Here is a 27,956-nt window from a genome sequence, read left to right on the forward strand (position 1 = left end):
CCCCAGTGAACTAGGATCCCCAAGTTGTGTTTGCCCTTAATTTATAGTTAACCTCTGTAGAGCCTAGGATACTAAGTTTCCCAAACGCTATGCACAGTCCAATTCCTCGGACAAAGTAACACTTTAAATCAGCTTTATTATCATGAGTTTGGGGTTCTTAGAGATAGCAGAGGCCAAAGAGCAAAGCCTCATTCCTGCACCGTTTTCCTGGGGTGGGGGGTAACAGAGGGAGGTCAAGGAGTCATCAGCAGAGGCGGCTACTGGTTACCCCTCATCATCCACACGCCTGGCACATAGTAGGTGCTCAATAAATATTTGCCGGCTACTTATGGGCAGTGGAGTGCATTAGCTCCCCGTGGGAAGCCATACACAAGACACTTTTTTTTTGTAGTTTTTCAAGACAGGGTTTCTCTGTAGCTTTCAAGCCTGTCCTGGAACTAGCTCTTATAGACCAGGCTGGCCTCCAACTCACAAAGATCCACCTGCCTCTGCCTCCCGAGGGCTGGGATTAAAGGTGTGCGCCACCAACCGCCCGGCCCACAAGACACATTTTACACCCAGTTTGCCCACAGTTTTTGGTTCCAGTTTAGGGATTCTCAAAGTCCACTTTGTTCTCCTGTAGCTGTTCTATTTTCCAGGGAAAACTCGACGTGTGTCACGCGGAGATCCTAAATCCTCTTCCCGGGGCTGTGCATCTTCTATAGGGAGGACAAGCGAGCACAGCGCTTATTAAGTCTGGAGTCTTCCGGAATGCCCGTCATTCCCTTCCCTCCGTGCAGCTGCCTAGTTTTGACTCTCTCCACCCGGGTTTAAGGACACCTCTTGGTGGACTGGAAGACCCCAGGCAACTTGAGGTGATCCGTGTTCCGGGGACGGGGTCAGGCTGGGAGGCGGGATCGGCGCACTGCGGGCGGAGCCGCAGGCTTCCAGGGCCACCCAGTCGCGAGGCCAGTCATCCTGTGCTGCCCTGGCCCCGTGTCGCCCACGGGAGCCCGCGGAAAACCGGCGGCCGCGCAAGGGCGGCTCTACGGAGCTTCCAGACCGGCTCCGGCAGCGCGCGTACACCGCGCCCCCGCGCCCGCGAGCCCCCAAGTCCACGGACCCAGCACGAGCCGGCAGGCAGGCTCCGCCCCCGCGCGGGCGCGCTCCCACCGACAGCGTCCGGCAGCGCGGCGCGGCCCCGCCCCCCGGCGAGGTGCGTGCGTGCGCCCGGGCCTCCGGCGGCCCCGCCCCCTGCAGTAGCGTCAGTAGGTCCCAGTGGCTTCGCTGCCGGGCCACATCGCCCGGGGACAGCCCGGCCTGGTCCCGCAGCCCACGGGCCGCCCCGAGCTCCAGCAGCAACTGCGCCACCTCCACGGCTCCTTCGCGCGCCGCCAGGAACAGCGGCGTCTGCTCCTGCGGGACGGGGACCGGAAAGCCCGAGGGCGGGGCGGTCAGGGAGTCCCCGCCCACCGGGTGCAGTCCCCTCCCGCCAGACGCTCCCACCCCCACCGTGAGCTTGCGGGGTTCCCATGCTTTCGGCTTGTTCTGCGGGGCGTCTGCGGCAGGGGCTCACCCTGTTGTCTTGGGCATCTTTATCAGCGCCAGCCTGGAGGAGGGCGCGGGCCGCTCGGGAGTTGTTCACAGCTGCGGCCCAGTGCAGGGCGGTTTTTCCTAGGGCACCACATGGGAGCCGGTTACCCCGCAAGTGGGGGCCAGACTCCTGCGTTCCAGTTTCCCACGGGTTCTGGCCTTGGTGATGAGGGGTGGGGGACGGGACGACTACTTGGGTTTCTCAGAGAGGCGGGAAGCGTTGCCTTGGCAACCGACAGTCGGCGGCAAGCGTTGCCCTGGTGACGTCAGCGGCGCGCGGGAGGGACAATGGGTATTGTTCTGGACCGGTGGGACCGGGGTATCCCCATCCCGTTCCCGCAGATACTTCTAACATCCCAGTTTCACGGACTGAGGCAAGATATGTAGTTGACGGCGAAGGGGAAACTCACTCGTACCTCTCAATCCCTGCTGTGCCTGTTAGTTGAACCTCACCTCATTCTCGCTCTGCCTAACATTTCGGAAGCACACCAGCTCCAACCATACCCCTTTTATCTCTGGCTCCCACATCCGCTCGGGCTGCGATCAGTTCTTCAATCAGGTCCTCCACTGCCAACCTGGCAGCCAGCATCAGAGGTGTAGTCCCGTCCTCTGTGCGTGCATCCACGGCAGTCCGTCTGTTAGCCAATAGGAGCTGGGGAGACAGAAAGGGCCTGTGACCCCTGGGTTACCATGGACTTCTAGGCCAGGCCCCTCATGCCTTTGTTGTCTGTTTGGTTTTGAGACAAGGTCTCACTGTGCAGCCCAGGCTAGCCTGGGACTCAGAGATATGCCTGCCTCTGCCTCCCCTCCTTGTCAGACCCTAGAGAAGACCTCTTCATTTTACTTGCAAGCTTACTGCTAGTTCATGTGGGGACCCCAGTGAGGGCTGACCTGGCAGACTTCCCGAGCATCAGCAGCCACTGCAGTGTGAAGTGGGGTGCGCCCCGCCTGGTCAGGCTGGTTGGGATTGGCCCCAGCCTCAAGGAGGCGGCGGGCAGTGGTTGGTCGAGAGAATCGGGCAGCCAGGTGCAGGGGTGTCTCTCCAGTGCCCACAGTATGAGCCTGGGGGCAGGCCCCTCTATCCAGCAGTGGTTTCCAGGGTTTAGGACTTCCCAGCCACGGCCCCTGGACAATCGTGGATTCCACTGGCTCACAGAAGACTGCGGGCATCAGGGGTGCCACCCCATCTGTGAGAATGAGTGCAAGGCCACATGGAAGAACACAAGAACTACTTGGCCGCCAGGAGAACTGAAGCTGTTAGACAAGCTCTGTCTCTTGTTTGGGTGGGGAGGGGATGGGAAGGGGATTTAGACAGGGTCTCACTATGTAGCTATGACTGTCCTGGAACTCACTCTGTAGACCAGACTAGTCTTAAACTCACAGAGATCTGCCTCCCCAGTGCTGGGATTAAAGGCATTCGGCAGCACGTTCTCCAAGGCTCTCAGGCCTGGACCTGAGGCGCACTTGTCTAGAGGGCTGGCTAGGTTGCTCCTCACGGCAGCTTGCTGAAAGTTTGAGTTTATTCCTGACATCTCCACATGGTGCTGTTCTGTCCCAGGTCCCGGCTCTGAGAGCCGCTGTTCTAAAGGCTCCAGTTTGGATACTAATGGGCTTTGCCTCTAAAAGGTCACTAGGATTTTTTGGGGTTCTAGGTTGGTTGTTTACCAGGTCCACACATGTCTGTTTCACACTCTTGAGGAGGTGTCAGCATGGCTACCTGTGGGAGCTCTCCACAGCCGCTGTTCAGTGGCCAGAGCTGACGCTTGGAGACCGAGGCTGTTTCTTCAGCCTTGGGGCAAGAGCAAGGGGTAGTGAAGGCCACAGAGTTGTCTTTGCACCGCCAATGCACCTCCGCGCCACGCCCACCCCAGCCTTGGCACCTCTACACCATTCCCACCCCAGCCTTGGCACCTCCGCGCCATTCCCACCCCAGCCTTGGCACCTCTACACCATTCCCACCCCAGCCTTGGCACCTCTACACCATTCCTACCCCAGCCTTGGCACCTCTACACCATTCCTACCCCAGCCTTGGCACCTCTACGCCATTCCCACCCCAACCTTTCATCCAGCCCACCTCCTCTCCCTCCTCAGGGCCCGAGCACATGGCTACTCCGTCCTCATCCACTTCTGCCTCTGGCTTCAGCGTCCTGGAGGGGGTGAGTAGGTAGGGGTTAATTATATAGGCTAGAGCCCATCAGTATCTCCAGCATCCAGAAACCCTCCAGGTCTGCAGCAGTATTTCTGAGCACCCTTGGCATTCCCCTCCCCAGTCTCACTTGAGACCAATGCTGTCCTCGCCTAGCGGGGGCCTCCGCCGGTGGGGTGCCTGCTGTGTCCGAGGCCTTCGAATGAAGCCAGGGGGCAGCCACAGGGCCCCATGTTCTCGCCGTTGCCGCCGCCGCCGAATGAGCTGGAGGACAAGGAGCGTCCCAAGGGCCAGGAGAAGCACCCCAGCCACTGGTGAACACAGAACAGGCCAGGGAAGCTGCTCGGTAGGTGGCCCTGGTAGGAGACAGACAGTTACAAAGGGGGCGCATTCTCAGGGAGACAGGGCCAGTGGAGTAGCCTGCCTCAGTTTCCTCACCCGTCTCAGGTAACCGTGTTAACGGTAAAATGCTTAGGGAGCAGTATGATACGATGTGTTAGGAATGCTAGCTACTGTTCTTTAATAAGCCGGAGCCCAAGGCTGGTCATAGGACTATGCCAGAGGTTAGTAAAAGTTCTTAGGGCAATAGGGAGACCACTGAACGCATGTCCCAGGGGGAGATTCATTTCCAAGAGGAGGCGTTAGGGAGACCAAGTTTCCCACACCACATTTTGGGTCTCACTTTTTGATCTCTACCAGAGATGGCATGCACAAAGGTCAAGGGGGGTGGTAGGGCCACCTACTGGTCCCTGCTTGAGGGTGAGCAGCCAGCAAGGGTCCAGGCAGCAGGGGCTCCAGGGCCCCCACTGCGGCCATTGCAGCAAGGAGGCGCAGCAGGAGCCCGGAGTCCCAGGGACAGCGTGATGCAGGGTGTTCCGGACCACAGCGGGACAAATCCACTCCCATCACCACCACAAACCTGGAGAAGAGGCACTTCAGGGACCCCCGTTTGGCCCCTGCTCCTTTTCTACTCCATCTGAATAACTAACATTTGGCCCTCCCCTCCATCTCTGCTTACCCGGCACCAAGGGGGTCTGGCTCCTTGCCTGGAGGCTGGGTGTGAGGGGCTTGTCTTTCCCATGAAGTGGAATCCCGAGTTCCGCTCAGCTCCTCCTTGGCCCGGGTCCCCGGATAGGGGAACACCATGTTCCTGCCATCGCTGTCCTTCCTCACCCAGAGCCCGACCCTCAGAGTCAGGGACAACACTCGGGCCAGGACCAGCAGCTGCTGCTCCAGGGCTGGGGGACTCAGCACCACCAGCAGGGCCAGGGAGGGCCCCCACTCCGAGTCTCCATCTTCTGGCCTGCAGTCGCCCCCGTCCCAGCCGCATTCAGCGCTGTTGCATCCTTTCTCACAGTGGCCATTGTGGAAGTGATCTCGGCAGTACTGGTCGTAGGCTGGGCTGCGGGTAGCGGAGAAATGGACTCAGGGCTCTTCACAGAGATTCACTGCCTCTCCGTTACCTCTGGCTCTCTAGTGGCTAAGGGTGGTGGCCAAACATCATCTCCTGAGACCAACCTTTCATCCTGCCCCTCTCCCAGAAAGAGGGTCCAAGACCCTTTCTCTTGGGAGTGCTGGTTGCCAGGGGAGGTTTTCTGTGGCAGAAGGTCTGGGGAAGGGAAGCTGAGGCCTGAGACCTTAGAGTTCTCAGGGGTCCAGACAAAGGCTGTGCCCCCCACTGTCAGTCATTCCATCCCTGGGTTGGAACCCAGGGTTTTTCTTAGCACGGACACTCCCTGGAGTCCAGTGTGGTCATCCTGTAGCTCGGGCATGTATGTCTCCCCACCGCCCGTATCCCACCCCATTCCCAGGCTCCAGGCTCACGTGCAGGTTGGAGGGGTTTCACAGTCATAGCCATCAAACAGACACTCCTCAGAGTCGCACTGTGGGTGACACCGCCCATCCCGGAAAAGAAGCCAGCACTGGGAATGGGGGGGACAGCCCTTCCAGGGGTCAGGGACCCCCAGGGAGCAGTCCCCTCCATCCCAGCCTCCTCCTGGGCCGCTGCAGCCAGCATCACAAGCCCCATCACCACCTCGGCCCTCACACCCATTCTCCCCTGGCCTTTGACACCGGGGCCCTGGAGAGTCAGGAGGGCAGGAGCATTGAAAGCCAGGATTGCCCGACCTGGGGATCTCAGAGCAGCTACCATTGTGCAGGCAGGGCGAGGGGGGCCCACAACCTTGTGGAGCTGGGGGTGTCAGGCAGTCAGGGCCCCCAAAGCCACCGAGGCAGGCACAGAGGGGTGGGGAGCCTGGCTTAGGGGAGGGCAGACATAGGCCTCCGTGGTGGCAATGATGGGTGCCGCAGGAAGGGGCTTTGTGGCTGCAGGTGGAACCTTCAAAACCCTGTGGCAGAGAGGAGAGAATACAAAAGAACCTTGTATCAGTCAGTCTTCCTGAAGCAAGTGCCGGGGATAACCCTGCACAGAGGGCGCTAGACTGTCATATGCAGGAGGAGCCTCAGAGAGCATGAAGTCAATTTTTATTTTATTTTATTTTTTGTTTTTTTCAAGACAGGGTTTCTCTGTGTAACAGTCCTAGCTGTCCTGGAACTAGCTTTTTAGACCAGGCTGGCCTTGAACTCACAGAGATCTGCCTGCCTCTGCCTCCCTAGTGCTGGGATTAAAGGCATGCAACACCACCGCCCGGCTGCATCAAGTCAATTGTAATGAATGTTGCAGCTATGCCCCTGCTAACTCCACACGTGGCTGTAACATCCATGGTACGGTGGTGGGAATGCGTGAAGTGGGCTGTGCAGCCATGCTCAGTTTCAGGGCCTATGAAGACTAATCAGCTAGTGCAATTGACCACTTGCTGTGTCCCGGGAGAGGTCGCAAACTCTCCTCTTCCTTCCCAGGGTAAACAGGAGGAAGGCAGAAGCAGAGGAAGGGGTTTGGCTCCTGAGTGTTATGTTAGGATAATGAAGGAATGTACAGCCTGTTGTCATAAGGGAGGCTTCAGCCAGTTCCTGCCCTCACTCGCGCCTGTCCCCACACAGAGTTTAAAGAACTTGTCTAAAGCCATTCTAGGAAGGGCTGGTTTTGTTTCTTTTTGTTCTTTTGAGATAGTCCTGTGTAGCCCAGACCGACCTCCACTGCACCATAGCCAAGGATGGCCTTGAACTCTTAACCTCCGAGTCCTCTTTCCAGCCCCGATCTTGAACTCTTGAGCCTCCTGCCTCACCTCCCAAGTGCAGGGAGGATAAATTGCACCACCGCTGCCCTCTGATATTGCCTTTCCCCTGTTTCTGAGAACCGCGGTGAACTTGGGCCCTGTCCAGTTATCCTGTCTCCGGGGTTCCCCTGCTCACTGCCCTAGGGTTCTGGCTCTGGCATTCTTACCTTAGAGAGAAACGGGGGTTGCAGCACTTACCTTGGGGCAGTGGCAGGTGAAGCCAGGGGGTGGTCCTGCTGTGACCTCACAGGACCCTCCATTGGAGCAGGGCTGGCTCTGGCAGGGGTCTGTCTCCACCTCACACCTCTGGCCTGTGGTGGGGGCAAGATTAGAGATCACCCCTGGCTTCATTCACTGCCTCTGTCTTGACTTACTCCTGACAGTCGGTTCAGCACACACTATGCGGGCAAGAGGATGCTGGGGCATCTTCTCTGGGGAGAGGTGTGGAGGCAGAGGGCGAGGGACTGTCTGGGTGTTCCCGGTCTTAGCTGTGCCCCAGAGACCCCAGGCCTCACCTGTGTGTCCAGGCAGACACTGGCAGTAAAAGGCGTTGGCTAGAGAGTGGCAGACTGCAGTGCCCGTGGGGTGGCAGGGTCGGTCGAGACACTCGTCCACATCCCCCTCACAGCGCAGCCCCACAAATCCTGGAGGGCAGGCACAGTGGAATCCTCCAGGCCTGGGGGTGCAGGTCCCGTGGTTGTGGCAGGGCTGAGACTGACAAGCGTCCTGTTCTTTGGAGCAGTTCTGTCCTTCGTAGCCGGGGGCACACTGGAGACATGGAGACGAGGCACTGGATGAGCTGAGCTCAAGCAGTCCGCTGGCCTCCCCGTCAACGGTCGCACCCCTCATCCCTCACAGCCTGCCTTAAACACAACATGCTACTCTTCCGTGACAGAGCTTAGCCCTCGGTCCCAAACAAGTGACACTGGGCACTGCCTCATTCTTTTCCCTACCAACTTACTCCCCAGCCGCTCTCATTGATTTGTTAAGCGTCCCCTGAATACCTGCTTGTGACATGCGTATGTGTGTGTACATGCATGTGTACACGTGTGTAGGCCAGAGGGCTTTTCCATCTTTTGTTTGAGACAGGGCCTCTCATTGGCTGGGAGCTTTGTCAGTCAGGTCAGGCTAGCTGGCCCGCTAACTCCCCAGGATCTGCCTGTCTCTGTCTCCATCTCACCGGGACTACAGTCATGTGTTGCTGAGCCCAGTTTTGTACTCGGGTTTTGGGGATCTGAACTCAGATCTTCAGGCTTTTGAGGCGAGTGCTTTCCTGGCTGAGCCATCTCCCCCGCCAGGCAGTGTCTTCTGTAGCACAGAAGAAGGGGAGGGTAGCGCTCATCCTGGTTCAGTGAGGTTTGGTCGACAGAGAGATAGTGCTGATTGTGTAATCGGTATCACAGGGTTCTCTTAGCAGCTCTAAAGAAACGTCATACTTAATCCTCACTCCGCAGATAACGAAACAGTTGCTAAAAGGTGAAGATACTTTCGAAAGCCATTCGGCCTTGTCTGGGGCGAGGATCAAAGCAAGACTGGAGCTGCCCAGAGCCACACTGTGGTTTTTCCTTTGTGAGGCAAAGTTACAAGTTCTGTGCCAGATGGCATGCAAGAAGGGAGGTTTCGGAGAGGAGTCGGAGAAAATGGACAGAAACTCCAGAGGCTGTGGGAATGCATGGAGGGCGCCTCATGGGGGCGTGGAGGGGAATAGTGAGTGCGCTTCTCTTCATTTTTGAGACAGGGTCATCCCTAGCCCCACCCTGCTTCTCTTTGTCCGAACATGTTGGTAAGGGTTAGATATGGTGATGCTGGGAGACATAACTAAGTGGGGAAAGTGTTTGCCTTGTGTGGTGGTTTGAATAAAAATGCCCCCCTAAGCCGGTAGGGGGTGACCACGTTGGAGCAGATGTGGCTTTGCTGGAGGAAGTGCGTCACTAGGGGGTGGGCTTGGAGGTGTCAGAAACTTAGGCTAGGCCTAGTGGCTCCCTGTCTCTTCCTGCTGCCTGCTGATCACGATGTAGGACTCTCAGCTGCGAGACTGGTGGTGGTGGCGCACGCCTTTAATCCCAGCACTCCAGAGGCAGGTGGATCTCTGTGAGTTCAAGGCCAGCTTGGTCTACAGAGCTAGTTCCAGGACAGGCTCCAAAGCCACAGAGAAACCCTGTCTCAAAAAACCAAAAAGAGTTGTCTGGACCTGGTGACTCTCCACAGCCTCTAGCCCCCCAAGAAAGTCCTTTTTCCAAGGTCGTGCCCTTTCCCTCAGGGGCTGAAGAAAGTTCCTGCCTGCTAAAACGGGCAGGGCAGGTGGTCACTCTCCTTACCTCTGACTAGAACTTGTGGCCCTTCAGTAGACTCTGGTGTCTGTTGTCAGGGTCAGCGCTCCCGCTGTCCCTACTCACAAGCCCGCCCCTCTCAAAGGCCCCCTTCTCCAGTTCCCATTAACCCTTACTTCTTGCAACCTCTGCAGCTTGGAATGAATGAGGTGGTTATTTCGGTTTCTTTATTGTGCCCATTGTCATTCACGTAGAAACAGAAACCCTAACTAAGAACACACATGATCCCGGGTTTGATCTCCATAGCTATAAAGTAGGGTGCACACCCGCCATCCCAGCACCGACTAGGTGGAGGCAGGAGAGTTAAAGGTTGTCCAACCAAAGCAACACAGTGAGTTCAAGGCCAGAAGTGGGGTGGGTGGATAGTAGGGGTGAGGAGCTGGAGAGGCGACTGAGCAGTTAAGAACACAAAGGCAAGCCGGGCGGTGGTGGCGCACACCTTTAATCCCAGCACTCAGGAGGCAGAGGCAGGCGGATCTCTGTGAGTTCGAGGCCAGCCTGCTCTACAAGAGCTAGTTCCAGGACAGGAACCAAAAAAGCTACGGAGAAACACTGTCTCGAAAAATCCACAAAAAAAAAACAACCCACAAAGGCAAATAACACAAACAAAAGTCATTTATTTGCTGGGCACAGGTCACACGCCTTTAATCCCAGCACTCAGAAGGCAGAGACCAGCCTGGACTATAGACTAGTAGCAGCCAGTTCTGGGCCAGCCAGGGCTACACAGTGAAACCCTGTCTTAAAGAAAAAATAAAATAAAAAATAAAAAATAAATCTGTTTAGAGGCAGGAGAGGCTCAATGATTAAGAGCACTTGTTGCTCTCCCAGAGGCCTGGGTTCGATTCCCAGCACCCGCATGGCGGCTCACAACTGTCAGCAGCTCCAGTTCCAGGGGATCGGAATCTTCTGGCCTCCAGAGGTGCTGGGCATGCATGTGCATGTGCTTCACGCACATACATACAGGCAAAGCACTCACACACACAATTTAAAAACGTTGTGTTTCTGAGCACAGGGTTTGGACTGGTTGCTCTTTAGTCCCAGTGTTTCCTCTCCTGGGTAGTGGCCTGGACCAATGAGGAGAAGCCCTCCTCCAACTCTGAGAAACACGGGACATTGGGGGGTGGGCAAGGGCCTCCAGGCCACCCTGCGGTGGAAGAGGCGAGGCAGGGAAAGGCTGCTCTGGGCATAGCAGCAGCAGAGCGTGGGGTTCAAAGGCAGGACCCCTTGGGTGTGTGAGAAGCAGCCGGAGCGGTGAGCAGTGCATGGCCGTGTGTGTGTGTGTGTGTGTGTGTGTGTGTGTGTGTGTGTGTGTGGGGTGGGGGACAGGAGACGCACATGACAAGGACGACGAGCCGGGACAGGAGCAGGTGTGGCCTGAGGACAGCGGGAAGACAGTCCTGCGGGACTTTGGAAGAAGCTGTCCCTGGAGGTGTTAATGAGGGAGGGACAGGCCAGCTTCTGTTTTAGTAGATCCCGTTGGCGGTGGGATGAAGACTGAACCAGCAGAAGAACAAATGCGGAGGCCAGGGTTGTAGGAGTTTGATGTAGATATCAAGGTAGAATTCTAAATAGATAGATGATAGATAGATAGATAGATAGATAGATAGATAGATAGATAGGTAGATAGATAGATGATAGATAGATAGACAGACAGATAAAAGAAGGGAAAAGAGGTAGCGGTGGAATGGCCTGACCTGGTGGGGGTTGGGTGTGTGGGTCAAAGAGGGGACTGGGTGAACTCGGTTCTCACCTACTCTACCACGCTGTCATGTTTTACCCCTCTAGACCTCTTACCTGGCAGACATAGCCGTTGGGCTGGGCCACGCAGGTGGCCCCGTGCTGGCACGGCTTGGACTCACAGGGGTTCACTCTGTCCTGGCACGACCTGCCCTGGAATCCAGGAGGGCAATGGCAGAAGTAGGAGGAGCCGCTGTCGATACAGACGCCTCCATTCTGGCACAGGTCAGAGACCTCCACGCCTGGGGAGACAGACAGGAGAGATGTCGGTGCTGTTGGGTTATGTCGGTCCATCCCAGGGTGTTGTAGCCGTGGTGGGACTGCGTGGCTCCGGTGAGACTCGCTGCTAGTGCCTGTGTTAAACTGTGGCCCCCTGGGCTGTTGGTAATGACTAGTCACAGAGCAGACCCGTGTGAGGGTGCGCTGTGTGCTGAACTGTGGGATAAATCTCTCTAGTTTCTCTTGGTTGTTTTGGCTGTGACATAGCTCCATGATTGCCCTGGGGGTTGGGACAGGGGAGCACTCTGCTCCCGGTTGGTCCAGGGGCTGGTACCTTGGCTCACCGCAGCTTTCTGGCAGGACACAGGGAGATCACAGTGAGGTCCTGCCCATCCCTGGAGGCACAGGCACTGGAAGGAGGGGCCGCTCTGGAGGCATCGGGCAGTGTGTGGGCAGGGCTTCTGGGCACACCAGTCAACCAGAGTCTGGGGGTTGGAAGAGACTGTGAGACAGGAAGGCCTGCACTTCTGAGACCCAGAGAGGAGCCTCTGCCAGCTGTGGCTCCCTCAAACCCTCTCATTTCTAAGAAGACTTGCTTACAAATCGGTTGAGCCGATACCCTCTCCAGTACAGTCTCCAGCACCAGAAATCCGTCCAGCTTACCCCAACACTCAGACTTTCTTGGGGTGTTGAGTGGGAGTGGGGGATAAGGTCTCTTCTACTCCAAGATGGACTCAAGCTTTTCATGTAGCTGAGGCTGGTCTTGAACTCCTGATTCTTCTGCCTCTGCCTCCCAAGTGTTGGGATGACAGGTGTGCACCACCCTGCCCTGCTTTCCTGCCTTCACCTCACACCCAAGTGAGAAGCTAATCCCTAGGCTTCCTCACATCCCTTTGTGTGGACATCTGTCCCAGGTTCCCTGTTGCCCACCCCTTAGTCCCCAAGACCCCGCTAGCTGGAGCTCTCCAGCCTCTCCCACTTGGCACATCTGGCTGATTGCACCTCACCTGGCAGCTGCTTCCTGTATAGCCAGGGTTGCAGAGGCAGCGGGCACCCTGAGGTGTGTCTTGGCAGGCCGCCTTGTTCTTGCAGGGGCTGGAGAAGACAGAGATGGTGCGGTAGGAAGGTCTGGGAGATGAAGATCGTGTAATGTGGGGTAACAAGTTGGGTTGTGGGGAAATGTAGGTCAGCTCCTTGGAGGAGGGGCATCCAGAGGATGGGGAGCCGTGACAGCCTAGAGCTCAAGGAGAGGAGAAGAAATGGGGGGCTGAGGGTTCCTCCGCTCCTCCTGGGGGCCTCACACTGCTCACCTGTCTGCACAGCTGGGCTTGATCTTCCCCTCACAGTGGAGCCCCTGGAAGCCCCTGGCACAGAGGCAGAGGAAAGCTCCAGGCTTGTTTACACAGGTACCCCCGTTGAGGCACGAGGCTGGAGAGAGGAGTCTTGTGAGGGGTTGGGTTCCACGCCTGTAACCTGGCCTGTGACCTTGGTCACACAGCACAGAGGTGGTCTGCCACTCACCAGTACAGCTTAGGGATGTCCAGTTAGTTATTTAAAACCAGAGGGTCCTGGGGACTGAACTCCAGGCTTCAGGCCTGATGGCTAGGGCTTGACCCTCTGAGCCATTTCTCAGCTGGACATGTAACCAGGGGTGGACTCCCGATCCTACGCTCCCAGCCCCCAAGAGCTGGGGTTACAAGTGAGCAGGCCTCATGGATGCTAGGCGTGCCCTCTACCATCTGAACTGTATGTATCCCCAGTCTCCAGTTAAAATATCTTTTTTTTTTTTTTGGTTTTCCGAGACAGGGTTTCTCTGTAACTTTGGAGCTTGTCCTGTGCCATCACTACACACACACACACACACACACACACACACACGACCTGCTTGGTCCCTGTACCTAGCTGTGGTTCAGAACCCAGGACAGAACTCACCAGACACACAGTGGTCGATAAGGGTTTGGCAGTGGGAGCCTGTGTGACTCGGAGGACAGGTGCAGAAATAGCCCTCAGGGCTGGTGTTGCAGGAGCCACCATTGAGACAGGGCCCTGAATGACAAGCTGTCACCTCCTCATTACAGGACAGCCCTGAGGGAAGGAACAGGCAACTCTGAGACTCTTGCTTTCTGCTTTTCATCTCCTTTCTCACCGTGCCCTAAAATCCCCTGTCCCACCGACCTCTTCCTTCTACCCAGGTGGTGCCCCTGCGGCCCACACTCCCTTCTCCTCCAGAGGGCCTAGCCACAGCCTTGGTTTGTGAGCCTACAGGCTGGAGTGTATACTGTATAGGGAGAGACTCACCTGTGTATCCCATGGGGCAGGTACAGTTGTAGCCAGAGAGCTGGGGGTGGCAGGTTCCCCCATGGGCACAGGGGGTGGAGATGCAACCCCCAAGCTCTGTCTCGCATTCTGGTCCAGTCCAGCCCATATCACACACACACGAGGATCTGATCATAAAGAAAAGGAGACGGTCCATCTCTTTCCCTCCTGCCTTGTTGACTGGACCCTGAGACCATCTCCTTTTTGGCTCCGACTCTGTTTGCCTTCTGTTCCTGTTCTAAGGACCTAGTTTACCTATTGTTTCTATGTGTATGGGAGTTTGTCTGCAGTAGGTCTGGGCACTACGTGTGTGCCTGGTGCCTGTGGAGGCCAGAGAGGCCAGAAGAGGATGCTGGATTCTCTGAACTGGAGGTGTTTTGGCTGTGAGCCACCATATAGATTCTGGGGATCAAACCCCTGTCCTCTGCAGGAGTGGCCAGTGCTCATAATCACTGAGCCGTTTCTACAAGCCCCACTCCTTTTTTTTTTTAGCTTAAAACAAGGGGGGGCAGTGGTGGTGCACCCCTTTAATCCCAGCACTCGGGAGGCAGAGGCAGGCGGATTTCTGTGAGTCTGAGGCCAGCCTGGTCTACAAGAGCTAGTGCCAGAGCAGGCTCCAAAGCTACAGAGAAACCCTGTCTCAAAAAAACAAACAAAAAGGGGAGGGACCTATCAAGTCCCTCATTCTCTCTCTCCTTCGTTTCCTTTCTTTTCCCTCAACCCCATCCTGTTCTCTCCAGAGTATCCTGTGGCTCAGGTCAGCCACAAAACCTACTATCTAGCTGCCTGCGGCCTTGGCTGCCTGATCCAGTTGCCTTTACTTGGATTACCGTCCTGTGATAACACTCCTGGCTTGTTCTGTGTTGGGAAGTGACCACGCAGAGATGCCCAGTAGCTGTTTTGGTAACAGAGACAAGCAGCCCTGGTAGTCATTCTCTTCCCCGCTCTGCCCTCTAGCCGTCTTCGGCCACCTCCACGATGCTCAGACGGTCCCCTCCATAGGTGCCCTCATCAGCTGTGCCTCCCGTCCATGGCTTGCCATCTCCCTCCTGTTCCCCCACCGGTCACATCCCACATCCCGCAGGCTTGCACCCCGCCCCCTGCTGTCTTCTGTCCTAGCTGAGGCTCATGGGAAGGAGGGCATGGCGGTAGGCTCTTACCTCTGACAATGGCCGTGGTGGCAGGTGCAGTTGTCCTTGGCAGGGACACAGCCGGGACTGCCATCAGGGCAGAGGCAGTGGGCTCTGTCCTCCTGGTCTTGGCATTGCTGCCCAGGTTGGCACAGGTTGGGGGTGCACAAGGGAACGTCACAAAACTGGCCTGTGAGTGTGTGTGGGAGAGGAGTCTGAGAGGAAAGAAAGCCCCTGTTCATCCTGAGGGTCAAAGGTCACCCCTCATGCTCCTGTCCTTTCTGGGTCTCTGCTGTCCTTGCCCTGGTCCTTCCCCAGCTCTGGGTCTCCTGCAGCTCAGAGCCGCTATCTCCCGTTCCGTGAGCTGCTCTGCCCTCAGGGTCACTTCATCTAGGGAGCCTTTCCATTTTCAGTCCATGGTAAGACACGGGGCCTCATAACTGAATGTAGGAGTTGCAAGAATTTTGAAAACAGTAAAATTTTTCTAACATACAATGACCAAAAATTCAAAATTTAAGAGCAGTGTGAGTCTGAGATGCTTGACTGTGCAGCCGCATGCGGCCTTGGTTTGGAATGCACAGAACACCCCACTTTCTACTCCGGGTGTCGCTGCTCCACAGTGACAGACAGCTGCAAGGCTGCCCCGACACCTGGCTCAGATGCGGGATTATTGCGTGTTGTAAACGGCGCTGTTTTTACTGCCCACACGGGGTTTCCCATCCTCTAGTGTCGGTTTAATGGCGGAAGACAAAGACGGTGTTTTCCTGTTGTCAGTCCTCAGCGTGGAGCATCCAGTTCGGTTAGCTCGAGGTTGTCTTGTCTTCGACAAGCAACCAAATCCACCTCAGTCTGCACATTTTCTCTTTGTCTTTAACAAATGGTAAAATTATATGTATATCATAAATGTTTTAAAGTATCTTTATGGTTTGTTATCAAGGCATGCTTGATTTATATATTTATTTCATATACTTATAGGCTTGAGGTTGAATGCAAATTTCTTGAGAGAAAAGGGGTCTCAGTGGAGTAAAGGTTCAAGGGGCCCTGACCTAGGACCCTCTGCATTCTCTCCAACACTCAGCTGTGGTCAGCAGGGAAGATGCTCACCCTGCATCCGGTTAAAGTCACCTGACAACCACAGCTGTGCCAGCTGTGCGTCTGGGTCTGGTGCTGTGACATTTAGTTAATTAATTAAGATGTGTGTGTGTTGGTGTAATGTATGTGGTGTGTATGGTGTGTGTGTATGGTGTGTGTGTGTATGGTGTGTGTGTGTGTGTGGTGTGTATGGTGTGTGTGGTGTGTGTGTGTATGGTGTGTATGGTGTGTGTTTGTGTATGGTGTGTGTATATGTGTATGGTGTGTGTGGGGTGTGTATGTGTATGGTGTGTGTATGTATATGGTGTGTATGGTGTATGTGTGTATGGTGTGTCTGTGTGTGTATGGGTTGTATGGGGTGTGTGTGTATGGTGTGTGTCTGTGTGTGGTGTTGGTGTGTGTCTGTGTGTGTGTATGGTGTGTATTGTGTGTGGTGTTGGCAGGCATGTGGTACATGGCCAGATGATAACTTGGCCGGTTGTTGTCTCCGTCCACCTTCATGTGGACTCTGAGTTTTAAACCCAGGTTGTCAGGTTTACAGTTGCTTGCATTTAGCCTCTTATTTAACGTACCGTTTCCTGCGGTGCTGGGGATTGGAGCACGGATCGTGCATACTTGGCAAGGTCTCTGCTACTGAACCACACTTGCAGCTCATTGTAAGTGCTTTTTGCCCTGACTAGTTTAAGGGCTGCTATTCTCATCCCGTTTTCACATCTGGACCATCAAACACCCACCAGTGGGCTCACACACCTCCAGTGGGCTCACACATCTCCAGTGGGCTCACACACCTCCAGTGGGCTCACACATCTCCAGTGGGCTCACACATCTCCAGTGGGCTCACACACCTCCAGCGGGCTCACACACCTCCAGTGGGCTCACACACCTCCAGCGGGCTCTTCCCTATCTCCAGCGGGCTCACACACCTCCAGCGGGCTCTTCCCCACCTCCAGTGGGCTCACACACCTCCAGCGGGCTCACACACCTCCAGTGGGCTCACACACCTCCAGCGGGCTCACACACCTCCAGCGGGCTCTTCCCTATCTCCAGCAGGCTCACACACCTCCAGCGGGCTCTTCCCCACCTCCAGTGGGCTCACACACCTCCAGCGGGCTCACACACCTCCAGTGGGCTCACACACCTCCAGCGGGCTCACACACCTCCAGCGGGCTCTTCCCTATCTCCAGCAGGCTCACACACCTCCAGCGGGCTCACACACCTCCAGCGGGCTCTTCCCTATCTCCAGCAGGCTCACACACCTCCAGCGGGCTCTTCCCTATCTCCAGCAGGCTCACACACCTCCAGCGGGCTCACACACCTCCAGCGGGCTCTTCCCTATCTCCAGCAGGCTCACACACCTCCAGCGGGCTCACACACACACCTCCAGTGGGCTCACACACCTCCAGTGGGTTCTTCCCTATCTCCAGCAGGCTCACACACCCTCCCCGTTCTTTCCGTTGTCTCCTGACCTGTGAAGCCAGGGTGGCAGAGGCAGAAGAAGGCTCCTGGGAGATTGATGCAGCTGGCTCCCGTGGGGCAGGGGTCAGTCAGACACTTGTCCACCTCAGTCTCACAGTGTGGTCCTTCAAAGCCTGTGTCATAGGCGAGGGTCAGAGACTGCACCGATGGCCCTCTCCCCCAGGGTCTGAGCCTCAGTTTACCTGGGAGACACTCGCAGTGGAAGGCTCCAGGCTGGTCTCGGCAGTGTCCCCCATTGGCACAGGGGGCGCTGTTGCACTCATCCACGTCTTCCTCACACCTGGCACCACTGAATCCTGGCAGGGGAGGGGGTGGGAACAGAGGGTGCTCACGGTCACACAGGGAGGCACAGCGTGAACAAAAGTGAGTCTTCTGAGGAGACTCAGGGTGCTAGCAGGGCAACAGAAGCGATACAGACAGGGTGGAGCTCAGCCCCCGCTGGCTATGATGCCGCTGGGCTGTGGGCAAGCTACCCAGCTTCCCTCAGGCTCTCATTTCTCCCTGTGATAGAGCTAGGGAGTAGTAATGGCGGCTGGGCTGCGGGGTGGCTCCGAGGTAGAGTGCTTACCTTAGGCACTCATGCCCTGCCTCTGTCCCCAGCACGGATAAAGAAAGAAGCTGTCTCATGTTAGCATGGGAAGGAGACATTCTCTGTGTCTGTGGAGGCCCAGTCAAAGCCAGCCCAAATGCAGAGGGGTACACAGAGGGAAGGAGAGTGACTTGTCAGGGCAGGGGTGAGGGTGGGGAGTGAGCAAGGGAGGATTTAGGGCCGTGATGGAAGAGTCTGGGGATCTGAAAAGGAGAGGGAGAGGCCTTCAAAGAGATGCTGGCCTCTGGAGGTTCCCTGGACCGGACTCTTCACCTACCAGGGAGGCAGATGCACAGGAAGCCATTGAGCAGGTCGTGACAGCCAGCTTGGTTCAGACAAGGGTTAGAGGCACACTCATTGGTCTCCACCTCACAGAGTCTCCCTTCCAAGCCTGAGGACACAGACGTGGTGGGAAGGGGGCTCAGCCAGGCTCAGCCTGCGGCAGCCGGGCTTTCTGCCTGGGCTACCTGGGCTCTGCAGCAGTTCTGCCTTAAACTTGCAGAATACCACTGTCCCCCAGGGCTGTCCCCAGGTCTGTCCCCAGGTCTGTCCCCAGGTCTGTCCCCAGGTCTGTCCCCAGTGCCGTCCCCAGTGCCGTTCCCAGTGCCGTCCCCAGTGCTGTCCCCAGGTCTGTCCCCAGGTCTGTCCCCAGGTCTGTCTCCAGTGCTGTCCCCAGGTCTGTCCCCAGGTCTGTCCCCAGGTCTGTCCCCAGGTCTGTCCCCAGGTCTGTCCCCAGTGCCGTCCCCCAGTGCTGTCCCCAGTGCCGTCCCCAGTGCCGTCCCCCAGTGCTGTCCCCAGGTCTGTCCCCAGTGCTGTCCCCAGTGCCGTCCCCCAGGTCTGTCCCCAGTGCTGTCCCCAGGTCTGTCCCCAGTGCTGTCCCCAGGTCTGTCCCCAGTGCCGTCCCCCAGTGCCGTCCCCAGTGCTGTCCCCAGTGCTGTCCCCAGGTCTGTCCCCAGTGCCGTCCCCCAGGTCTGTCCCCAGTGCCGTCCCCAGTGCCGTCCCCAGTGCTGTCCCCAGTGCTGTCCCCAGGTCTGTCCCCAGTGCTGTCCCCAGGTCTGTCCCCAGTGCCGTCCCCCAGGTCTGTCCCCAGTGCTGTCCCCAGGTCTGTCCCCAGTGCCGTCCCCCAGTGCCGTCCCCAGTGCTGTCCCCAGTGCTGTCCCCAGGTCTGTCCCCAGTGCTGTCCCCAGGTCTGTCCCCAGTGCCGTCCCCCAGGTCTGTCCCCAGTGCCGTCCCCCAGTGCCGTCCCCAGTGCCGTCCCCAGTGCTGTCCCCAGTGCCGTCCCCAGGTCTGTCCCCAGTGCTGTCCCCAGTGCCGTCCCCAGGTCTGTCCCCAGTGCCGTCCCCCAGGTCTGTCCCCAGTGCTGTCCCCAGGTCTGTCCCCAGTGCCATCCCCAGTGCCGTCCCCAGGTCTGTCCCCAGTGCTGTCCCCAGTGCCGTCCCCCAGTGCCGTTCCCAGTGCCGTCCCCAGTGCTGTCCCCAGGTCTGTCCCCAGTGCTGTCCCCCAGTGCTGTCCCCAGTGCTGTCCCCAGTGCTGTCCCCAGTGCCGTCCCCAGTGCCGTCCCCAGTGCTGTCCCCAGTGCTGTCCCCAGTGCCGTCCCCCAGGTCTGTCCCCAGTGCCGTCCCCAGTGCTGCCCCGAGTCTTAGCTGCTCTGGGGGTGTAACTACTTCCCTCAGGTCTGAAGGCTCTGGGAGCAGGGTACCTGCAGAGGGCTGAGGGGAACTGCTGTCTGAAGCCTTTTCTGTGTACCTAGAGGGTGGGGCTCTCCTGGTGGACTGCCCAGCCTGAGATTCTCGAAGTACAGCGGAAAAGTGGGCATCTCTCTGGAGGATGATTTAGCCCTTGTGTACTAGCTAGGCCTCTGTGCCAGGGGAGCAGGGATCCTGGCAGGGGTGTGGTGATGGTGGTAGTGATGGTTGTGATTGTAGCGGTGGTCATTGTGGTAGTGCTGGTGATGATTGAAGTGGTTGTGGTGCTGTTGGTGATGATGGTGTTGATGGTCATGAGGTGGTTGTGGTGCTGTTGGTGATGATGGTAGTGATGGTCATGACGGTGGTTGTGGTGCTGTTAGTGATGATGGTAATGATGGTCATGATGGTGGTTGTGGTGCTGTTGGTGATGATGGTGTTGATGGTCATGAGGTGGTTGTGGTGCTGTTGGTGATGATGGTGTTGATGGTCATGATGGTGATTGTGGTGCTGTTGGTGATGATGGTGTTGATGGTCATGACGGTGGTTGTGGTGCTGTTGGTGATGATGGTGTTGATGGTCATGAGGTGGTTGTGGTGCTGTTGGTGATGATGGTGTTGATGGTCATGATGGTGATTGTGGTGCTGTTGGTGATGATGGTGTTGATGGTCATGACGGTGGTTGTGGTGCTGTTGGTGATGATGGTATTGATGGTCATGAGGTGGTTGTGGTGCTGTTGGTGATGATGGTATTGATGGTCATGATGGTGATTGTGGTGCTGTTGGTGATGATGGTGTTGATGGTCATGACGGTGGTTGCGGTGCTGTTGGTGATGATGGTGTTGATGGTCATGACGGTGGTTGTGGTGCTGTTGGTGATGATGGTGTTGATGGTCATGACGGTAGTTGCGGTGCTGTTGGTGATGATGGTCATGATGGTGGTTGTGGTGCTGTTGGTGATGATGGTGTTGATGGTCATGACGGTGGTTGTGGTGCTGTTGGTGATGATGGTCATGATGGTGGTTGTGGTGCTGTTGGTGATGATGGTGTTGATGGTCATGACGGTGGTTGTGGTGCTGTTGGTGATGATGGTCATGATGGTGGTTGTGGTGCTGTTGGTGATGATGGTGTTGATGGTCATGACGGTGGTTGTGGTGCTGTTGGTGATGATGGTAATGATGGTCATGACGGTGGTTGTGGTGCTGTTGGTGATGATGGTCATGATGGTGGTTGTGGTGCTGTTGGTGATGATGGTGTTGATGGTCATGACGGTGGTTGTGGTGCTGTTGGTGATGATGGTGTTGATGGTCATGACGGTGGTTGTGGTGCTGTTGGTGATGATGGTAATGATGGTCATGACGGTGGTTGTGGTGCTGTTGGTGATGATGGTCATGATGGTGGTTGTGGTGCTGTTGGTGATGATGGTGTTGATGGTCATGAGGTGGTTGTGGTGCTGTTGGTGATGATGGTATTGATGGTCATGATGGTGATTGTGGTGCTGTTGGTGATGATGGTGTTGATGGTCATGACGGTGGTTGCGGTGCTGTTGGTGATGATGGTGTTGATGGTCATGACGGTGGTTGTGGTGCTGTTGGTGATGATGGTGTTGATGGTCATGACGGTAGTTGCGGTGCTGTTGGTGATGATGGTCATGATGGTGGTTGTGGTGCTGTTGGTGATGATGGTGTTGATGGTCATGACGGTGGTTGTGGTGCTGTTGGTGATGATGGTCATGATGGTGGTTGTGGTGCTGTTGGTGATGATGGTGTTGATGGTCATGACGGTGGTTGTGGTGCTGTTGGTGATGATGGTAATGATGGTCATGACGGTGGTTGTGGTGCTGTTGGTGATGATGGTCATGATGGTGGTTGTGGTGCTGTTGGTGATGATGGTGTTGATGGTCATGACGGTGGTTGTGGTGCTGTTGGTGATGATGGTGTTGATGGTCATGACGGTGGTTGTGGTGCTGTTGGTGATGATGGTAATGATGGTCATGACGGTGGTTGTGGTGCTGTTGGTGATGATGGTCATGATGGTGGTTGTGGTGCTGTTGGTGATGATGGTGTTGATGGTCATGACGGTGGTTGTGGTGCTGTTGGTGATGATGGTGTTGATGGTCATGATGGTGGTTGTGGTGCTGTTGGTGATGATGGTGTTGATGGTCATGACGGTGGTTGTGGTGCTGTTGGTGATGATGGTGTTGATGGTCATGATGGTGGTTGTGGTGCTGTTGGTGATGATGGTGTTGATGGTCATGATGGTGGTTGTGGTGGTGGTAGCTGTGGTAGTGACGGTGATGGTGGTGTTATTGCTGGTCTCATGGTGATGGTGGTGGAGGAGGAGGATCTGAATAAAGACATTACAGAGGCAGAGTTGCCCTGTTTTTCACCTTTAAGTTCATCCTCGTCTCAACAGTCTCATGGTTAGCCTTCTGACTTCCATGCCCCCTCCTCTTTCCTGGGGAGTCTGTCGTGACCCCTCTTGCTACCTGTAACTTGTCCCTTGGAAGCAGTTTTTCTGCTTCTCTGTGCATGGTCTGTGTGTGGCCTGAGCCATGATGCTCGGGGGGCTGCTTGTCTTCCAGTAGGGGGTGGGGTGGTTGAAGCCCAGGGTTTGAATCTTGGCTCTGCTCCCCACTGACAGTGTGACCTTGGAGAGGTCTCACTCCACCTCTCGGTGTCCAGCTTTTTAATTTATGAGCTGGGAATGCAATGAGCATTTTTTTTTCTCCTCCTCTCGTGGAGGCACAAGTGTGGGCAGCCGTGCGCATTCCTTTCCTATCACACCGGCTCCAGCGCTCCACCCGTGTGGAATGCCAAGGGTTCACGCTCCACCTCTCTGAGGGAGAGTGTGTAATTAGGGGGGGTTCTGGGCTGGTATGACAGGCAAATGTGCTGTCGTTCTGTCCTCTTTGGCCAGGCCACTATGTACAGCGGACCAGGATACAAACTCCTTGATGATCGTGAAACCGGTGGCACACCCTGCCCCTGAATTACGCAGTGCACAGTCTCATTACAGGGCAGCCTGCCATTCTCCTAGGGGGCTTGGGTTCCCTAGTTTTAGCTGGGACATGGGGAGAGAAAGAGGCATGCTGGGGAAATTGCCGCCAGTCACTCAGGCTAGGTGATCCCCCACCAGTCCTAAGTTACTTCTCCGTCTCTCCCACCCACGACTCCGCCCAGCTGTACCTGGTGGGCAGATGCAGTGGAAGGTGGCAAGTAGGTCCAGGCAGGTGCTGCCTGGGTGGCAGGGCTGGGACAGGCACTCATTGTGATCGGCCTCACAGCGGGAGCCCGTGTAACCAGGCGGGCAGAGGCAGTTGAAGGAGCCAGGGGTGTTGAGGCAGGAGCCGCCATGTTCACATGGACTGGGTCCTTGATGGGCTGAGAGGAGAGGAGAGCTGAGATCCACAGAGGCCAGGGGTGGAAGGACAAGGAGGCCAAGGTGCCAGGGGAGGTGTGGGGGTCTGATGGGGAAGGGGACTGTGTGTTTATAATGGAGCAGGCAGGGACAACCTATGGGGTCTGGAGGGTTGAGCACTGGGCTAAGAGCTGAACTCAGTTGAGACTCCTCCAAAGTAAATAAGCCTTTTGTGCTTTTGCTGTATATATCTATATCTATATCAATCAATCTATTTATATTTTCCATTTGTGTGTGTGGTATGAATTTGTGTGACGACGTGTTTGCACATGTGTGGGCACGCAGTGTGGGTGAGCCCCAATGTGTGAATGTGAGGGTGCAGGCTGGGAATCCTCGGCTGCTCCCCACCCCTGCTCACTGAAGCAGGATGTTGTAGGTGTGGCTAATCTATCCAGTCAGCTTGTTCTGGGGGAGTCCCTGTCTTTGCCTTTGGAGGCTGGAATTACAGATGGGCCCTCATGCCCACCTGGCGTTTGCCGCCTCTGTGTGGGTTCTGGTGATCTGAATTCCAGTCCTGAGGCTTGTGTGGCAAGTCCCTTAACCACAGACCACTTCACCAGCCCTGCCTGTTGTTCTTCTGAGTCAGTCTCATGCACCCCAGGATGCCCTGGAACTCAGTGTGTAGTTGAGGCTCCTCCTGCTTCAGTGCCCTGGATTCTGGGGTTACAGGCACGTGGGATTACATCGCACTAAGTCATGCCTGGTTTAGTTTTTCAACTTGATAAACCGTCTGCTGTGTCCTCTGTTGAGCACAGAGGCCTGGCCTCAGAGGGGCTCTGCGTGGGAACCCTCACCCATCTGACACTCATCCAGATCCTGGTGGCAGGTGGGTCCCGAGTAGCCAGGCTGGCATAAGCAGAAGAAAGAGCCTGTCAGAGGGTTGATGCTGCACTGGGCATTGCCATGGCATGGTTGGCTCAAACACCTGTCTTCCTGGTGGCACAGGAGGCCTGTGGGAGACCGAGGGGCAAGGCTCTTGCAGGCTGCTTGGGACTCCGTGTTGCCCTCCAGGAACTTTCTCCCCTTCCATGTCCCCACCCCCACCCCCACATCCTCTGCCTGCACCTGTGCGTCCAGGTGGGCAGACGCAGGAAAAGGAGCCCACGCGGTCAATGCAGGTGGATCCCAGGGCACAGGTGGCAAGTGCACAGTCATCCAAGTTCTCGTCACAGCCTGGGCCACCCCAGCCACTCACACACACGCAGTGGAAGCCCCCAGCTGAGTTCTGGCAGGTGCCACCGTTTCTGCAGCGAGGGGGACCCTGGGCTTCACATTCATCTACGTCTTCAGAGCAGTCCCAGCCTGCAGGGGACAGGAGAGGGGACGGGGGCTGGCACTGGGAGCCTTGTGAGGATGGAGGGAGGGGGTGCTGCCGCCACCCCGCACTTGCTCTGAACGACTCACCCTTCCAGGTCTCTGGGCAGAGGCAGGTGTAGGTGCCCAGCCCATCCAGGCAGGTGGCCCCGTTCTGGCATTGGTGCCTGACACAGTCATCTGGATTCATCTCGCAGTCCAGGCCTGTGAAACCTGACAGGATCATGGAATCAGCCATGGAGCCCACCCAGGGGATAGGACCCTCCCTGCTGAGGGAAAGGGGTACAGGAGAGCCGCCGGGAGGCTCTACCTGGGGGACAGAGGCAGAGATGGAAGGTGGCGTCTCCCTCTGGCACCAGCTGGCAGGTGCCCCCATTGAGACAGCTTCCAGGAGAGCAGGGTCCCTTCTTGAGCTGGCACTGCGGCCCCTCCTGCCCCACGGGGCAGAGACACTGGAAGGAGCCCAAGGTGTTATGGCAGGAGGTTCCCTTAGGGCAGGGTCCTGGCTCCAGGAAGCACTCGTTGACGTCACGTTCGCAGGTGTGACCCTCGAAGCCAGGCGGACAGCGACACTGGATCTCGGGGTATGTGGCCAGGCACACGCCTCCATTGGCACAGGGCTTGGCTGAGCAGAAGTCTCGGAGCTGGCACTGCTCACCTGCAGCAGGGCACAGGGGTGGGCTGGACAGGGGCTGATTCGGGCGTAGCTGGGCGTAATTTATGCAGCTAAGCTTGCTAGGTGGTCCGTGTGCATGCACTACATGCTCTGCCTTCTTTTCCCGTCTCTCTCCCGTTACTCTCTTGCTCTCTTCCCCCTGGTGCTCCGTGCCCTGCCTCAGTTTTGCTGTACGTCACAAGGGTTGTGATTATATGGTTCATATCTTTTACTTTGGAAAGCACACATAGTTAACAGTGGAGTTTTACAAATCGGCGTACCCTGGAAAACTTGGGTTCCCTGCAGTGACCTTCTTGGGGGGGGTAAAAAGCCTCGGAGTCACCCTGCTGGGTCACTTTGCCTCTCTGAGTGAATTTCTTGTTATTTAGTTTTTGGTTTTCTTTAAGGCAAGGACTCACATCACCATGAATCTAAAGATGACTTTGAACTTCTCTTCCTCCTTTTTTGACAAAGGGTCTCTCTAAACTGTCTTGGCTGTCCTAGAACTTGCTGTGTCCTGGAACCAGGTTGGCCTCGAACTCAGAGATCCTTCTGCCTCTGCCTTCTGAGTGCTGGGATTAAAGGCGTGCCAGAGTGTCTGCTCTGATTTTGAACTTCTGAGAGCTGGGATTAAGGGTGTGCCAGCATGTCTGATCTCTAGAGAATCTGAACTTCTGATTCTCTATTTCCTGAGTACAGGCATGTGTACTGCCACAGTTGAAGCATGCACCGTTGCAGCAAACGCAGCGATCCATGCACGCCAGGCAAACTGTTTACAACTGAACTGTTATCTCCAGCTCTTTTTTTCTGTTCTTTTGTTCCTCTCTTTCCACTGTGTGGTGTGGATCCCCAGGGACTGAACCCAGGCTGGCAGCACTGGCCCAACTGTCCCTACCCAGTTTCTTTTTTTCCCCCTTTTTTCCATTTTCCATTTTTTTTTTTGTGTGTGTACGGGTGCTTTGTTTGTATGTCTGTGCACCACATGTGTGCCTGATACCCGTAGAGGCCAGAAGGAGATGTGTAGAGAGATAGTTTCTAGGTTGGGTTAAGCGGGGTGGGAAGACCTATTCTAAAAGTGGGCAGCACCGTTCCCTGGACTGGGGTCCTGGACTGCATAAGAAGAAAACAAGCCGCGCATCAGCGTTCGTTTCCACGCTGACTGCTTTTGTCTACCGACTTGCCACAGTCTAGGATCACCTGAGAAGAAAGCCTCTGCTGAGGAACTGCCTGGATCAGGTTGGCCTGTGGGCATGTCTGTCACTGATGTAGGCCGGCTCAGCCCACTGTGGGCAGCACCATTCCCTAGGTGAGGACCTGAGCTATAAGACAGGAGGGAACTAGATGAGAAGAAGCCGGCAAGGATGCTGTGTGACTGACAGCCCTGGGTTCCTGCCTTGACTTCTCCATAAGGGCTGTCACGTGGAAACGTCGGCCACACAAACCCTTTCCTCCCATGCTACTCTTTGCCAGGTGTTTATCAGGGCAACAGACATGAAACAAGAGCACCCCGCTTCCTGTCTGTTCCCACCACATGGCTCCCCCACCATGATGTGGAACCGGCAGGCTGAACTGAAACAAACCCTCCGGAAGCTTTTGTCTGGTGTTTGTCGCGGCATCCGGAAGACTGACTGATGCACCCCTCCTTAGGTGCTGGCCTAAACACCCCTGGGTGCTTACCTGTCCACCCGGGCTCGCAGGAACACCGTGGGCGGCCCGAGGCCTGGACATGGCAGTGGCCCCCGTTGAAACAGAAAGAAGGTGGACAGAGGTCTTCCAGGTGGACTTGGCATCGCTCTCCGGTGAAGCCGGAGGGGCAGGTGCAGGAGAAGCCGGGGGTCGGTGGAGAAGCAGGGCTAGGGGAGCTTGGGGGCATGGGAAGCAGGGCGTGGCAGCTGCCCCCATTCTTGCAGAGTTGGGTATTCCTGCAGGGGTCAGGGAACTGGCAAGTCTCACCCAGAAATCCAGGGGCACACCTGGGGTAGAGGGACATTTCAGGCCAGGCATTCCTCTTCCTGCTCTCCCTCCTCCTCCTCCTCCTCCTCCTCCTCCTCCTCCTCCTCCTCCTCCTCCTCCTCCTCCTCCTCTTCCTCCTCTCCGGCTCCCATTCCCGTGAACCACACTCACTGGCAGGCTCCTTGTCCCTGCGGTAGCCTCAGGCAGGTGCCTCCGTTGGCGCAGGGTTCTGGGGAACCTCCACACAGAAACTCTGGGGAGGATACAAGAGGAGAGGAGGAGAGGCGGCCCAAAGACCTGTGATGGCCCTTCCCCCTCCAGGTGCTCCTTAGAGGCCAGTGACCAGCAGCCCCCACGTGGCCCAGGTGCGCGGTGCGTGGTACTCTCTGCCACCCTCTCCATCACACCACAACCCAGTCCCAGGCTCCACACGGTCCCTGTCCCAGCTCTTCCATTCACGACTCTGTTATTACTCCAGCCCCCTTCCTGTTTATTCTCCATCCCCCGGAAGCAGGACAACTGGGATTAGGAGGGAGCCAAGGCGCTTCTGGGAGGTGAATGGCTGAGGCACCTAAGGGATTTCCTTCAGGAAAGGCCAGCAGTGAGCCACTGGGGGTGGGGACAGCTGGACAGAAAGGGACCTTGTGGTTCCTTCTATGTCTCCATGTCCCTTCTTGCTCCTCTATTCCCTGTAGCAGGCGGTCAGCTTTTTCTCCCGTCTGTCCCACACCAAGAGCCCTGTCTCTGGGGGTGGGCACCCTCCTTTCCACTCCACAGCAGCACCAACCCTGGCACCAGGCCAAAAGCCTGGGTCTCAGCAGCCCCTGGGGCAGTCAGCACTCCCTTCAGGCTGCTCCTACAGAATTTCCCCCCTCCAGGTTCCTTCAGAGCCCGTGCCTCGGCCCTCTTCCCTGACCTCACTAAGCATCTCTCCACCCCTTCACCTCTAGCCTTGCCTCACCTCTGGTCAGGATGACTGAGAAACTGGGCAGCAGCAGCAGCAACAGCAGCAGCAGCAGGGACCGGGACTGCATTCCAGGCGCCTGCCCCTGGTCCGGTCTCTCCCTCTTCAGGCAAAGACCCTCAGAGCCCTTGTGGTCAAGCAAGGCCACCTCCTCGGGCTCCACCGCCCCTCCTTCCTTCTGGG

General features: G+C 56.6%; 1 protein-coding gene across 2 annotated transcripts; it reads right to left on the reverse strand.

The window, feature by feature from the left end:
- Positions 1 to 116: 116 nt before the first annotated feature.
- On the reverse strand, positions 117 to 27,956 carry Notch4 (notch receptor 4). 2 transcript variants are annotated; one of them, XM_075979508.1, is made up of 30 exons: positions 27,771 to 27,956; positions 26,981 to 27,062; positions 26,534 to 26,829; positions 24,512 to 24,859; positions 24,292 to 24,414; positions 23,953 to 24,189; positions 23,682 to 23,837; positions 22,656 to 22,850; positions 18,061 to 18,174; positions 17,377 to 17,490; positions 17,185 to 17,307; positions 14,657 to 14,816; positions 13,479 to 13,624; positions 13,113 to 13,265; positions 12,491 to 12,608; positions 12,188 to 12,275; positions 11,515 to 11,665; positions 11,019 to 11,203; positions 7,410 to 7,662; positions 7,093 to 7,205; positions 5,846 to 6,066; positions 4,737 to 5,120; positions 4,462 to 4,637; positions 3,849 to 4,074; positions 3,647 to 3,719; positions 3,238 to 3,361; positions 2,464 to 2,759; positions 2,077 to 2,224; positions 1,556 to 1,653; positions 117 to 1,395 (listed from the first exon to the last, which is right to left on the reverse strand). In XM_075979508.1, exons 1-30 carry the CDS (start codon positions 27,841 to 27,843, stop codon positions 784 to 786), a joined length of 5,586 nt encoding a protein of 1,861 aa, XP_075835623.1. In that variant the 5' UTR covers positions 27,844 to 27,956; the 3' UTR covers positions 117 to 783. The 2 variants fall into 2 exon arrangements, with proteins under 2 accessions (XP_075835623.1, XP_075835622.1); XM_075979507.1 differs by having other exon boundaries at positions 5,543 to 6,066.

The sequence above is a fragment of the Microtus pennsylvanicus genome, chromosome 7 (genome assembly GCF_037038515.1).
Source record: "Microtus pennsylvanicus isolate mMicPen1 chromosome 7, mMicPen1.hap1, whole genome shotgun sequence".
NCBI lineage: Eukaryota > Metazoa > Chordata > Mammalia > Rodentia > Cricetidae > Microtus > Microtus pennsylvanicus.